At 56.0% G+C, this 13293-nt stretch overlaps 2 protein-coding genes across 4 annotated transcripts in view; both read right to left on the bottom strand.

The window, feature by feature from the left end:
• Positions 1 to 587: 587 nt before the first annotated feature.
• SPAG7 (sperm associated antigen 7) lies at positions 588 to 7869 on the bottom strand. Its single transcript, XM_035136567.3, has 7 exons — positions 7758 to 7869; positions 6251 to 6318; positions 6039 to 6127; positions 5008 to 5092; positions 4805 to 4894; positions 3033 to 3189; positions 588 to 1869 (listed from the first exon to the last, which is right to left on the bottom strand). Exons 1-7 carry the CDS (start codon positions 7843 to 7845, stop codon positions 1745 to 1747), a joined length of 702 nt encoding a protein of 233 aa, XP_034992458.1. The 5' UTR covers positions 7846 to 7869; the 3' UTR covers positions 588 to 1744.
• Positions 7870 to 9827: 1958 nt separating this feature from the next.
• LRCH4 (leucine rich repeats and calponin homology domain containing 4) overlaps positions 9828 to 13293 on the bottom strand; it is a 55174-nt gene continuing 51708 nt past the window's right edge. For 2 of the 3 annotated variants that reach the window (XM_035135109.3, XM_060281958.2), the window contains exon 18: positions 10710 to 12569. In XM_035135109.3, the coding sequence (XP_034991000.1) occupies positions 12333 to 12569 (237 nt within the window). In that variant the 3' untranslated portion in view covers positions 10710 to 12332. Of the gene's footprint in view, positions 10253 to 10709; positions 12570 to 13293 lie in introns of those variants that run through there. The other variant, XM_035135110.3, reaches the window with a different exon arrangement.

Here is a 13293-nt window from a genome sequence, read left to right as displayed (position 1 = left end):
CCACCCCCACCCCCCACCCCCGATCTCAGCCAGGGGACTTCCTTGCATCTTGCACCAGCAAAGTCCCTAAATTCCCAATTACTTATCCATTTGTTCTTGGGATGAATATAGATCAGGGGCCAGCAAACGTTTTCGGCAGGGGGCCAGTCCACCGTCCCTCAGACCTCGTGGGGGGCCAGACTATATTTTCTTTGGGGGAAATGAACGAATTCCTATGCCCCACAAATAACCCAGAAATGCATTTTAAATAAAAGCACACATTCTACTCATGCAAAAACACACTGATTCCCAGACCGTCCGCAGGCCGGTTTTAGAAGGCGATTGGGCTGGATCCGCCCCACCCCCCGGGCCTTAGTTTGCCTACTAATGATATAAATCTAATAAATCATCACTACCATAAAAAATACTTGACTGCGCTTGCCCCTGTTGCCCACGAACTTCGTTGAACAGCCCCGAGTTCGAGTGGTCGTATACACTTTTAAGCGCCTATTTATCTCCCCTCTAAACTAACCCCCCCCCCAACGTCAAAAGCTTCCATGGGGCTGTGAAGTTCTTGCTCTCGACACGGAGAAAAGGCAGAGACGAGACAGCGTCCAAAACAAGCATTTAATGTTGTCCACACACATATACAGCCCTCTGCCCAAACACCGGTGGCGTCTCCCCAGCTCCAGCATCCACACCGCCAGGCCCCCTTGGGAGCCTGTGACACGTGGGAGCGGGGTGTGTGTGTGTGCGTGCAATGGGGGCATCGGCTCCCCATAGCAGGAAGGCAGGCAAACAGAATTTTTAAAATATTTACACACTGAATAAAAACTCCAGACCTGGCAGCGGCGTTGGGAGAAGAACAAAAGGGGAGACAGTTATGTTTCGACCTCGACACCCCAAAGGCAGAAGGGACCCTCCTTTCAAACGCACAATGCACACACAGGGGCAAACAGGCCCCTTTGCCCTCCCACCCCCACAGCGGGGTAAAGAGGAAGAGAGGAGGAGCAACAGCGGCACCTGCTGCCAGGAACGTGGCACAGCAACTCGGTTGCTCCCCCTGGTGGGGCGCAGGGAGTACTGCAGCTCAGAGGGGGGGAGCCCTCTCTGGTGGATGAGAGTGGTAATAATATAATAATAATTTACCATTTATACCCCGCCCATCTGGCCGGGCCCCCCCAGCCACTCTGGGCGGCCTCCAACAAAACAGAAATTCTAAAATACAGAATTTTGTATTTTATTTTGTATTTTGTATTTGGTACTGCAGTGGTAATAAAAACCGGGGTGGGGGAGTTTTAAAATGAGGAGAGGTAAGGGTGGGGGGCTTCAATGCAAGGGGGGACCACACTACAGGATTAAAAGGGGCAACTTCAGTTGCAGAGGTCTGAACAGCACACAAAAGGGGAATTGTGGTGTTTTTTGGGGGGGTTAATATTATTTATTCTCTTAACACCCTCCCACCTTGCTACACCAGTCTCAGCCTCTTTTCTCACACGCAGAAGATAAAAACCTTTACAAACCCTCCTCCTCCTCGCCCGCTAGCATGCTAACGCCACCCTGGGCTAGGGGTCAACTACTCAAAAGGGCTGGGGTGCACCTAGGGAGGAGGGGGAGGGATGTTTTGTGAGGGTCCCCCTCCTAATCCGCTCTGGGGAGCCCCCGGGAGGGTTCCACAGAAGTAGCAGCAGCAGCAGCTCCGGAGGCAAGTCCCTGAAATCACCCGACGGGGAGCGAACCCAGCCGCTGCCGGCGGCCCCAATCCCTACGAGCTGCTGGCGGGCGGAGGAGGACCCTCGTCCTCAGTCTGGCGGAGGCGCTGCTTCTTGGCTCGGATCTCGTTCATGGCCTCCTCGATGGAGCGCGTGTCTCTCTTGTTGGCGACGGGAACTGCGAGGGGAGAGGGATGGGGGGGGGAGGAACGTCAAGAATCCGTCAGCCTGGCAAAGATTGACCTCTGAGAGCGGACTCTGCATTTTCTGTTTTTATTTAGGTCTTTTTTATATTGTATTATGAAAAAAACCTTAATAAAAGGCAGAGAATCGCCCAGCCCAATCACAAAGGCCCAATTCAGGAGCCTCTCAGAGCAGGCATTGAGAAGTTGGAGTGCCTTACTGGTGTTCTGGACTACATGTCCTAGCAGCCCTGGGACTGATGGGAGATGTAGTCTGAAACACCCGGAAGGCACACCCTGTTCTCAATGTCTGCTCTAAAGCTCTGTCTGCAACACTTTACCTCCTCTTTCCATGGTTTAAGAACATAAATACATCAAAGAGTCTCCTGGATCAGGCCCAAGGGCCCCCCGGAATCTTGTTCTCACAGTGGCCAACCTGGTGCCCCAAAGGGAAACCTACAAGCAGGATCCGAGTGCAAGAGCAGAACTCTCTCCTGTGGCTTCCATCACGGCCTCTGACTATGGAGACAGAGCAATAGCCATTGCAGCCAGCAGCCACCCATAGCCCTCTCTTCCTTCATGGATTTGTCTAATCTTCTTTCAAAGCCATCCAAGTTTGGGAGTTCCACAGTTCAACTTCTTCTTTTGCTATTATTATTATTATTATTAATTACTTAAATATGTTTACTGCCCCATACCTGTAGATCTCAAGGGGGTCCTATATCCCCCACCTTAATCTCCCCCTACACTACCCCCTTTGCTGTTTTTCCTATCACAAATCCGTATCCTTATGTTCTGGTTGTTACAAGGGATATAGCTCAGCTGACTAAAAGACAGCGCCGTTAACCCCAAGCTCGCATCTTGGACCCCCTTATAGGACAGCTGCGTTCAAGGGGGCTGGGCTCGATGACCCTTGGGGTCCCTTCCGACTCTACGATTCAGAGAAAACCATACTGGAACAAGAAAGAAGGAACCTTCCTGGATTGTTTCCAGCGGGTGCCATGGACCTAAGGATTCTTGAGGGCTAGCACCCTGCACACAGCTGGGAGTGCCCTGGAAGGGTGAGGGGCCAGCCCAGGCTGCTCTTGCTGCGGATGTCCCTCTGGGCCCGGGGGGAGCCAACCAGGAGACCCAAACCCCCCCCCCCCGGCCGACTCACCGCAGCCGTAGGCCTTGTTGGCTTCCATGGTGTGGGCCGCATCCTTGGCCGCCACCTTCCCAATCAGGTGGCTGTACTTGTCCTTGTAGTCAGTGTTGGGGTTGACCACGGTGGGGCCTTTCAGGGCTTCCTCCTCCGCCTGCCGCTGAGCCAGTTCCTGAGGGGCAGAAGCCATGAAGGAGTGAGAGACAGAAGGGAAGCGGCTCCCAGACACCCCCCGGCCCACCCACCCCACGATGCTTGGAGGGGGCTCGCGCTGTGTCCCGGTAGCCAAATTGCCGGGGGCTGCGTGGTGTGTTTGTCACAGCGGTTGCTTCCTCCTGGGCCCCTCCCTCCATCCTTCTTTTCTCACGCATAAAATTCATGGGCTGCCCTTCCTCCCAATTCCGGTATAAAACACAAACACGCGCAACGTTTGCGTCTGGGGAACCGCCCTGAGATCTTTGGATGGAGGTTGGCACATCAATTGGCCTGGTTAAATTAGTGTATTTTAATATTTCTGTTGGAAGCCGCCCAGAGTGGCTAGGGAAACCCAGCCAGATGGACGGGGTGTAAATAATAAATTATTATTATTAATTATTATTATTATTAAAGAGGAACATTTTTGCCTGGCGCATCAAGGTGCATAATGAAGGCGCCAGGTGGACCTCCCTGGGGAAAGCATCCCACAAATGGGGAGCCACTGCAGAGAAGGCCCCGTTCTCGTGTTGTCACCCTCCAGACCTCTCATGGAGGTGGCACACAAAGGAGGGCAGAGTTTGGGCCAGTTCATATGGGGAGAGGCGGTCCTTGAGGTGCCGTGGTCCTGAGCCATTTAAGGCTTTAAAGGTCGAAACCAGCACTTTGAATGGGGAGCCAGTGCAGTCGGCCCAGGGTCGGTCTCATAGGATCAAACCCTCTTGCGCCGGTGAGCAACTTGGCCGCAAAATCCTGCAGCAGCTGAAGTTTCTGAAGCGTCTTCAGAGAGGCAGCCCCTAGAGGTTACCAGAGCATAGGCAGAAGGTAGGCTGCCCCTGTCCAGTTAGGGGCACAGCTGGGCCACCCAGTGAAGCTGAGGGAAGGCACGCCAGGTCTCTGGAGTCTCATGCGACAGCAAGAAGTATCCCAAAGCTAGGTACCCGCTCCTTCAGAGCAGGCCACCACTGAGCTCAGGACTGTCTCCACTGACTGGCAGCAGTGGCTCTCCAGGGATCCAGTCAGGGCTCTCTGGCAGGCTCACCACGCAGAGATGCCATTGGGGCTGCCCTTCTGCCCGGAAGACAAATGCTCTCTGTGTCTCCCATTCCCTCCCTCGCCAAGCAGAGGCGCAGGAGTCCCGGCTGCAGAGCGCAGGGGCCTGAGAGGGCTTTGGAGACACTCCAGCCACTGCACTCTGTAGCCCGGTGGCCTTTCCTTCCCCTCGGGGAAATGTTAAAATGCTGCAGACCAGAAGAAGGGGAGGACAGTCCGCCTGCCGCTGCTGCCAGGAGAAAGGGCAGAGGGTCCCTTGGGAGATGTTCTGGGTGCTGAGCAAAGAGCATCTCTCTCTCGCTCTTCTCACAGGGACCCATGATGAAACGTATTCCCAAAAACTGGTATTCAGAACCACCGCTGCCTCCAGATCCAAGTTTCTAATGTTCTTATGTGTTGGGGTTCCGCAGTTCGCAGTTCCGCAGTTTGCAAATGCCCCGAGAGGCACCCTGGGGTGGCGTCTCCTCTGAGGGTGGCACTGCAGTCCTTGCCTGACAGGACCAATCCTGCCTCCCCCCCCCCCTTAGAGGAAAGCTGCCCACCTTCAGCCGGCGTTTCTCCTCGGCCTGCTGGGGGTCCCACTCCTCTCCCCGGCGGTAGGCGTCCAGCTCTTCATCCGAGGGGGCAAATTCCTGAAAGAGAGGCAGGTGGGGCAGTCAGAACGGGAACATGAACTCTCGGGGGGGGGGGGGGCGGAGAGGAGGAACGGGAAGCGGCGGGGGAGTGCGACAGATCCCCCACTTGCCTTCTTGAAAACCATGATGTATCGGGACTCCTCGTCGTCGCCAAAGGAGAAGGAGGTGAGGCCTGCGACTTCTACCACGTCGTGCCTAGAATGGGAATCAGAGAATTGCACAGTTGGGAGGGACGCTGAGGGTCAACTAGACCAACCCCCTGCAAGGCAGGAATCACAGCTAAAGCAACCCAAGACGGAGGGCGATCTGCCCTCTGTTTAAAAGCCACCAACAAAGGGGAGGCCGACACCTTCTGAGAAAGCCTCTTCCACTGCCAAAGGGCTCTTGCACTCAGAAAGTTCTTCCTGATGTTTAGTCAGCATCCCCTTTCTTGTCACTTGAATCCACGAGTTCAAGTCGTACTCTCCAGAGCAGGAGGAAACAAGCTGGCTCCATCTTCCTTGTGACAGCCCTTGAGATATTTGAAGATGGCCATCGTATCTCCTGTCCTTCTCCAGGCTAAACATCCCCGACTCCTTCAACTGTTCCTCACAAAGCTTGGTTTCCAGACTTCTGAACCTCTTGCTCAAACCTCCTCTGCACACATTCCAGCTTCTCAACATCCTTCTTAAATTGTGGTGCCCAGAATTGGACATAGGATTCCAGGTGTGGTCTGACCAAGGCAGCAGAGAGGAGTGATATGATTTCCCTTGATCTGGACACTAGACTTCTAGTTGATGCAGCCCAGAATGGCATTCGGTTTTTTTGCTGCTGCATCACACTGTGGGCTCGCGTTCAGCTTGTGGTCCACCAAGACCCCCCAGATCCTTTTCACATGTACTGCAAATAAGCTAGGTGCCCCCCCATTCTGTATTTGTGCATCTTGTTTTTCCTGCCTAAGTGCAGAACCTTACATTTGCCCCTATTTAAATTCATTTTGCTAGCTTGCACCCAGTTCTCCAATCTGTTCAGGCCACCTTGAAGTCGGAAACCAAGCCAAGGTCAGGTTTGATTCACCTGGAGGCTGGATTTCACCCGTCCAGCTGCAACGGCACCTTTTCCCTTCCCTTCCCTTCCCCCACCCCCACCCCAGTGGACTCACAGAATACTGCGCTCAATCTTGTTCATGGGCCGGAACTTCTTCTTGGTCTGGCTGCTGTCTTGGATGAAATCGGAGACCTCCTTCTCCATCTGTATGGCAGGGGGAAGAGAGAGGAAGCTGTGAGTAGGAGGAGAGGAAGCCAGGGTGGTCCCCTGGTCCCCACCTGCCTGCAAGTTGGGGACATGTGCCCTGGGGTGGGGCAGAGGACATACCCGCTTCCTGAACTCGACTTTCTGCTTCTTCTCTTGCTCCTGAAGCTTCTTCAGCTGTGCTGTTTGCTCTGGGGGAGAGAGAGAGAGAGAAAATCAGAAAGGGGTGCGTGAGTGGCTTGCGGGATCCTAGCAAGGGATCTCTTGCTTCTGGTCCCAACCTGGGTCACCGACAGCAGCCTCTGAGCCAGATCTCAACTCACTCAGGGGCAGGGACCCTGTGTCCAGCCCCGTGGTTCCCAAGAGTTATTAACAGTTCATGGCATTTTAGGCTTCTTCCACGTGAATAGGAGCTCACTTTTTGAAAGTTAAGAATTATATGTCACAAGAGAAGGCATCAGGATTTTAGAGATGCTTAGGTGGGGCATGGCCCAAAAAAGTTTGGGAACCCCCGGTCTAGTCACTTGCTAACTGAAAAACCATGGACCTTCCAGCTCTACAGAAGGAGTTCAATTCTACGGAAGGAAATAGGGAGGAGAGTCCCGCTGGATCAGGCCCACCAGGTCCAGTATCCTGCTCTCATTGGGCTGACCAGATGCTCTGACCATAGAAGCCCCAAAGCAGGGCATGGGAGCACAAATCCATGCTGCCCCCTCCTGCGATTCCCAGTAGGCAATACTACCCCCAACCGTGGAGAGAGGATGGAGCCCTTGAGATGATTCTCCCTCATTCCTTCTCATCTTCTTTGAAGGCCCTCCCTGACTCCTGAGGGAGGGAGTTCCACAGTTTCTCCGCGCTGCGTGAAGACGGATTTTCTTTCCTCTGCCTCGAATCTCCCAACATTATTCAGATTCCTTGAGTGTCCGTGTGTTAGCAGAGAGGGAGAAAACCTTCCCTCTGTCCCTCTTCTTTATGCCCCTCAGTAACTTTCTAAACGCCTATCGTGTTGCCTTTTCTCCAAAACCCCAAACGTATCACCCACTCTGCAAAACTCTTCTCCACAAAGTGCACTTTATAATCTCAAAATACAGGACAAAAACATTTGTAACACTCAATTCGAAACAAAGAAATCTAAAATGCAAAACGAAACACGATAAACGCGGCCAGAGAAGCATAAGATCTCTAATTTATTCCCACCTTTGGGGTCCCTGGTCAGCTTCTGTGAGGTCCGGGGGCCGGACTATGGAGAGCCCCTTGGGGCCTCATCCGGCTGCAGGGCTCTCCTTCTGCTGCTGGGCACCCACCAGCACCCAGCCTTGCGGGGGGAACCAGGGGGCAGCTGGGATCCAGTCTCCTCCTCCTCCCCCTCGGGAAGGGCGGAGCGTGTGTCGCCAGTCCCCAAGGACAGCGGACCTTGCAGGGTTGGAAGGGTCCCCAAGGGTCATCTAGCCCGACCCGCAGCGACCTTGACGTCACCCGCGCCGCGCTCTGGCCCCCGGAGCTGCGCAGGCGCCCTTGGGCCTCTTCTCGCGGAGCCTCCGGGGGGGAGGCAGTCTACCTGCGAGAGCAGCCGTCGCTCGCTTCCCTCCCCCTCCCGGACTCCTGGGTCCCCCCCCCCTGCCTTCCTTACCCTTAGCCCGCTTCGCCTCTCGGTCGCCCAGCGCCGGCGGCGGCTCCATGGCGCTCAGGATGGAGCCCAACAGGTCTAGCTCCGCCATCTTGGCCGCCCGCCGGGAAGCCCCGCCCACCAGAACGAGCGCGGTGACGTCGCGGCGCCTCCGCCTCGCGGGGCTGCCGGGAAAGGGGCGTGGCCAAGCGCCCCCCCCCCCGGAGAGGACCTTAAAGGGGAAGGCCGGAAATTCCACCCGCCCTCCCGGTTGAACTTCTGGCTGTTGGAGGGGGCGGTGCGAGTCCCTTGTGGGCGTGACCTCCCGCTAGCCACGCCCATCCGGAAAAGGGCGAGAACTTCCAGCCAGGGGGAGGCAGCATGGCGCAGCGGTTAGAGCTAGGAAGGAGGGCGAGATCAGGGCTCGAATCCACCCTTATCGCAGGGTTGTTGGGAAGGTTCAGCGGGGAGCGGGAGAAGACCCGCCGCAGAAACCGCCCCCCCATGTTTCCCGGCCAGCGAGGCGCCTTAATAGGGAGGCAGCGACAGCCCCGCCCCCTTTGAGGGCTTCCGTGTAGACGAGTCCTTGGAGCGGCAGGGAAGCTTCTGGGTCCGGCTTTGAAAGGGGGCTGGACGAGGCAGGATAGTTCAGTGTGGAGAGCGACTGACTCTCGATCTCAGCGTTGTGGGTTCGAGTCCCACGTTGGGTAAAAACAAACAAACCCCCTGGGGGTCCCCTCCAACTCTATGATGCTAGGACACATTCGTGGAGAAAATGGCTATCGGTGGCTCCTAGGCAGTGATGCTCCCGAATCCCAGGTGCTGGAAACCACAGGAGGGGCTCTGATCCAGCTTGCAGGCTTCCTTGCATCTGGCTGGCCAGGGGGAGACCAGGAGCCTGGACTAAACAGGCCCCTCCCTCCCTCTTCTTGCACTTAAGATAGCCTTGTGTGATTGTGGTGGGCCACATCCCCTTGCCTGCTGCCATGCTCTCCCTGGGGCACCGGGGGGGCACCAAGCCAGGGTGCTGAGACCTAGCAGAGAGGATGTATGCCACAAGTACCCACAAGGAGGGCAGTATCTGCTTAAGGCTAGCTTGACCAGCCCCCTTGAAGCCCCACCACCCACAAGAAAACCCCACTCGCTTGCAGGGCTATGTAACATTTACTCCAGACACGACCCTACCAAGCAAGTTCCCTTGTGGAAGATGGCGGGGGGGGGGGCTTCCTTTGGGGTGTTTGCTCAACCCCCGTGGCTGTTCAGTGCTGGGGCCCAGGTGGGCATTTGGGCTGACCCAGGTGCAGTTGTGGGCTCTTCTCCTGCAGGGTGTGAGGAACCTTTGGCGCCTGGGCTGCGGCTGAACTACAGCTCCCACCCACCCCTACAAACACAGCAGCCATGCTGGGAAGGAAGCACAGGGAGAGAGGGGGGCTCTTATGCTCCAGTCCTGCAGCTGGGCTTCCCAGAAGCGGCCCTTGGTGAGAACAGGAGGGGGGGACTCCAGGAGGGGCCCCCTTGGCCTCATCCGGCAGAACTCTTCTCCTGCTCTGATGCCGAGCTCCTCCAGATGTAAGCGAACCTGCCGTTGTCCGTTGGTTGGAAGGAAAGCTTCCACCCCATCCCACCCTCCAATCAGACAGGGGTGTTCTCCGGACTCCTGGCTGGCATGCAATTGCCCATTCAGACATGCAGCCGCTCAGAGGTTTGGATCTTTGGAGATGGAAAAGAAAGCCCTGCGGAGGAGCACAGGAGGAGGTCCCACCATGCAAGGAATCCAAGGAAAGTGGAAGGGACTCCTTCGGACGCAGGTGGACCCTTGGAGGTTTTTAAGAAGAGGTTGGATGGCCACCCGTCAAGGATGCTGCAGTTGGGATTCCCACATTGCAGGGGGGTTGGACTGGATGACCCTCGGGGGTCCCTTCCAACTTTTTCTGTGGAAGGAAACCAACCTGGGCTGGGGGTGAAGGAGGGCTGAGCGCTGAGAGCGCCTGGAAGTTTTTAAGAAGAGGTCAGGCCTCCCCTCCCCGTATTTCATAATCCCCTAAGAACGGCCCCGGGGCCGATAGAACAGGCTTTGCTAATAGACAACACAACTGAGGCAGCAGCTTATTTAAATGCAACCTCACCCACATGTGCACAAATGCAAAAAACACATAAATGTTCTTGTTAAATTTGGAGAGAAGCTTCCCATCCACGGGAGGAGAGCATTGGCAAAGGTGTCTTGCCCTCTTGCCCCTTTCGAATGTGGAGTCCGTTTCCCTGTGGGGGAAGCGCCTGGCTTCTCTTGCTTGGTCCCACCGAAGATCCCTGAGCGATTACACCGTGGGCCCTGCAAAGGTTTTGGCTCAGCGCAGCCCCTGCTGTCCAGTCCGCCGAGGCCACCCTGTCCGGTCCACCTAGGTCTTCTGGCGCCCCAGAGGCGGGGCAGTGCAGCCCGTTGCCAGCAGAGTCCGAACCGTCTCGGCCACGCGGGGCAGACCCTCCTCTTCCAGCACGTGGTGGGGGGAGCAGAGAGACTCCTGAGGGGTGGGGGGCACGGAAGGGGGGGCAGAAGTTAGCAAAGGCAGGTGGGAGGGCAAGCCAAAGGAGAACGGCCTGGCCAGGCGCTGCTTACCGAGACGGCCTCCCACATCTGCCCTGCTGGACACAGGAGCCGGTGGAAAAGTGTGCCTAACACAGACACATCTCCCTTTGCAGGCGGGAGAAGTTGTACGTGCGCACACTTGAGGTCAGGATGGGTTCTGCAGAGTGGGTGGAGGGAGGCTTTGGGGACCCCCCCCCCCGGCGGAACTACAACTCCCACCAGCAAGCAAGCTCAGACCATCAGATCAACACGGACCTACCCCGTAACACGAATTGCAAAAGCAAACTTGTTCCCACCCCCCCAGCGGTGACAGGAAGGAAAAAACACACACAAAGACAACCAAGGAGGCGGAAGGAAGAAACGCCACGAGCAGGAGGCTGCTGCCGCCGTCCTTTGGGGGAAAAAAAGAATTGTATTTTACAATGTACAGATGTCGAGGCGGAGAGGAACAAAACACAAAACGCGGGAGCTGCCTCTCGAGAAGGAACACAACAACAAAAAAGGCAAGAGGAACGCAAACGCAGAATGTACAGCAGTCCTTTTTTTGGTGGGATGGGGGACCGTGAAAAGGGGGAAAAAAAACAACAACCCCAAAAAGCCCTTGAAAAATATTTTTGCCCTCCCCCTCAAGAGAGGGGGGCAGGCGATCGATGGAGAGCACCAAATATTTACAATTCTGTACATGCTTAAAAAGACCAAAAAATTTTTTTTCTTTACATTACAGTATTCCATAATCTTCTTCTCTTCAAATATATATATATATATTTATATATTTATATAAAATATATATGTATAATTTAATATATTTAAGGCAGCGGAGATGGGGAGGGAGACTAGAAGGGGCTGGAATTTGACTGCAGCTGTCCCTAGAAAGAGGAGCCGCTTTTGCCCTGAATTAAGGCGATTCCTGTCACCTGTTTAAGGCCTCCCCTGCCCACCGCCACCCAGGATTTGGGGGTGCACCGTGCCAGAGAGATTATGGGGTGGGCTGGAACACGGCAATGCCCCCATCTCTCCCTCCCTCTGTGGACCAGAAATTGCACGTTCAGATTAAAGGAAGGGCGGGAATTCGAGTCCAGCATCGGATGCCCCCGGGAAGCCCCCTGGGTGGCGCCAAAAAGGGAAGAGGTCCAGAATAGGGAACCCTGAAAGGCTTTGGGGGAGGGAAGGGCATTTGAGGAAGAAGTGGCCTTTACCCCGCAAACTAAGTGCGGTCTTGGGGGCCTGTGTGCCTCCAAGAAGCCCGGAGAGGGGCATGAGATGCCCCGGGGACATACTTTGGGGTGCCAAACAGCTGAGCCCCTCAAAAATCCTGCAAAGGTTTCCCAGTGCAGGGGAGCGGGCAGAAACTCTGGGGTAGGGAGTTTCATTTGGTTCAGAAACGCACTGCCATTTCCCATCAAAAGGGGGTGTGAGAGAGAAGCAGGGGCGGCGAAGACCACCCAGTGTCAGAGTGGGTGGGCCAAGGCTTTAGGACGGCCTAAGGTTTATTTTTTTGGGGGGGCACAAGTACAGCCCGTAGTGCTCCCTTGCCACACGCACGCACCTCCCCACTGCAGGCACTCGTGAATTAGTGCAACGCAGTTTTAAGTGCACGTGAACCGAGGGGTGGGGGGGTGGAGGAAGTTGGCGGCTTCTCCTCCCGGCAAAAATAACACCTTTCGCTAGGGGAACAAGGCACAGAGGAGACCGAGGTGTTGGCAGAGGAGCAGCAGCTGCCAAGGGAGGGCTGCCCTGAACTCCCCCCCCCCCTGGGCCTGGCAGAGGGAGCTAATTCTGACCAGGGAAGGGAGAGCTATTATTATTATTATTATTATTAAGGGGGGGGCAATTGCAGGGATTGGTGGCCTCAGAAATAAAGGTATTTGTCAGTGTCCTGCTTCAACTGCATTGCTGACACCCCAACTCCCACCCCTGTGCAAAGTGTGGGGGGGCACGTGCCCTGACCCACGTCTTTCCTGGAGAAACTGTTCCTGCCCAGTGGGGGTGGCCGGGGACCCCGCCCCCCCGCCAGCTCAGCAGCCGCAGAGGTTGCGATAGGTGAAGTAGAGGAGCAGCATGAGGACGACATAGAAGACGCCAAAGCCAGCCAGGTGCTCGGAGAGGGCGGGCGGGGCGAGGGGGGGCCTCCCCGCCCCGGGGTGTAGGGGTGGCGGCGACGGCAGCGGCAGCAGGGCCTCGAGGAGGCGGAGCAGGCCACGGACGTTGCCTTGCAGGAGGGCGGCCACGTCGGAGGCGGAGCAGAGAGAGACCTGTGGCAAAGGGGAGAGAACACAGGACACAAAAAGAAAACACACCGGTAGCACACAGAGGCACGGAGGGAGGTTGGCGACCTGCAGGTGGGGAGGGAAGGGGCTCAAAGTCTGCAGAGAAGGGCAGCCAGGCTGGAAACGGGGCCTTATTTGGCCAACTGCCACCTTGAGATGCCTGCGTTGCAGGGGGTTGGGCTGGATGACCCTCGGGGTCCCTTCCAGCTCTCCTATCCTATGATCCTGTGGATGATGGAACCAGCTGGTTTCTGCTGCCCCAGAGGGCAGGACCTGAACCCATGGCTTGAAATAGCGAGGGAGGAGATTCCCTTCCAATGTCAGAAATAACGTTCTGATGGCAAGAGCTGTTTGAGAGTGGAACGGTTTCCCTCGGACACTGGCGGACTCTCCTTCCTAGAAGGTGTTTTAAGCAAGGGTTGGGGACGTGCCTGAGCCAGGGCTTCTTCAGCTGTGTTTCCTGCACTGCAGGGGGTTGGGCTGGATGACCCTCGGGGGTCCCTTCCAGCTCTACAGATCTAAGTTGTACTAGGGAGGGAGTCGGTGGCGGCAATGTGTGAGCAGGAATGGAAAGAGAGTGTGTGTGTGTGTTGTGTAAAAACAGGGCTTGGGGGCCATTTCTCAAAGGAGGGTCTTCCTGTCCTGTTTCCCCCCCCCCCATCCTCCCTCCCCAGCAGGCACAAGCAAGCAGCAGCACACAAACAAGACC

The sequence above is a fragment of the Zootoca vivipara genome, chromosome 12, assembly GCF_965207765.1.
Source record: "Zootoca vivipara chromosome 12, rZooViv2.hap1.1, whole genome shotgun sequence".
NCBI lineage: Eukaryota > Metazoa > Chordata > Lepidosauria > Squamata > Lacertidae > Zootoca > Zootoca vivipara.
This window is presented reverse-complemented; position numbering and strand designations above follow the sequence as displayed.

What these genes read in the sequence shown, in the direction of transcription:
- SPAG7 (XM_035136567.3), bottom strand. Translation starts at nt 7,845, where the DNA reads ATGGCGGAGCTAGACCTGTTGGGCTCCATCCTGAGCGCCATGGAGCCG. An exon ending in AAGATTGAGCGCAGTATTCT is followed by an intron (nt 5,093 to 6,038) that starts GTGAGTCCACTG and finishes TTCCCATTCTAG; the next exon opens with GCACGACGTGGTAGAAGTCG. An exon ending in ACATCATGGTTTTCAAGAAG is followed by an intron (nt 4,895 to 5,007) that starts GCAAGTGGGGGA and finishes CCTCTCTTTCAG; the next exon opens with GAATTTGCCCCCTCGGATGA.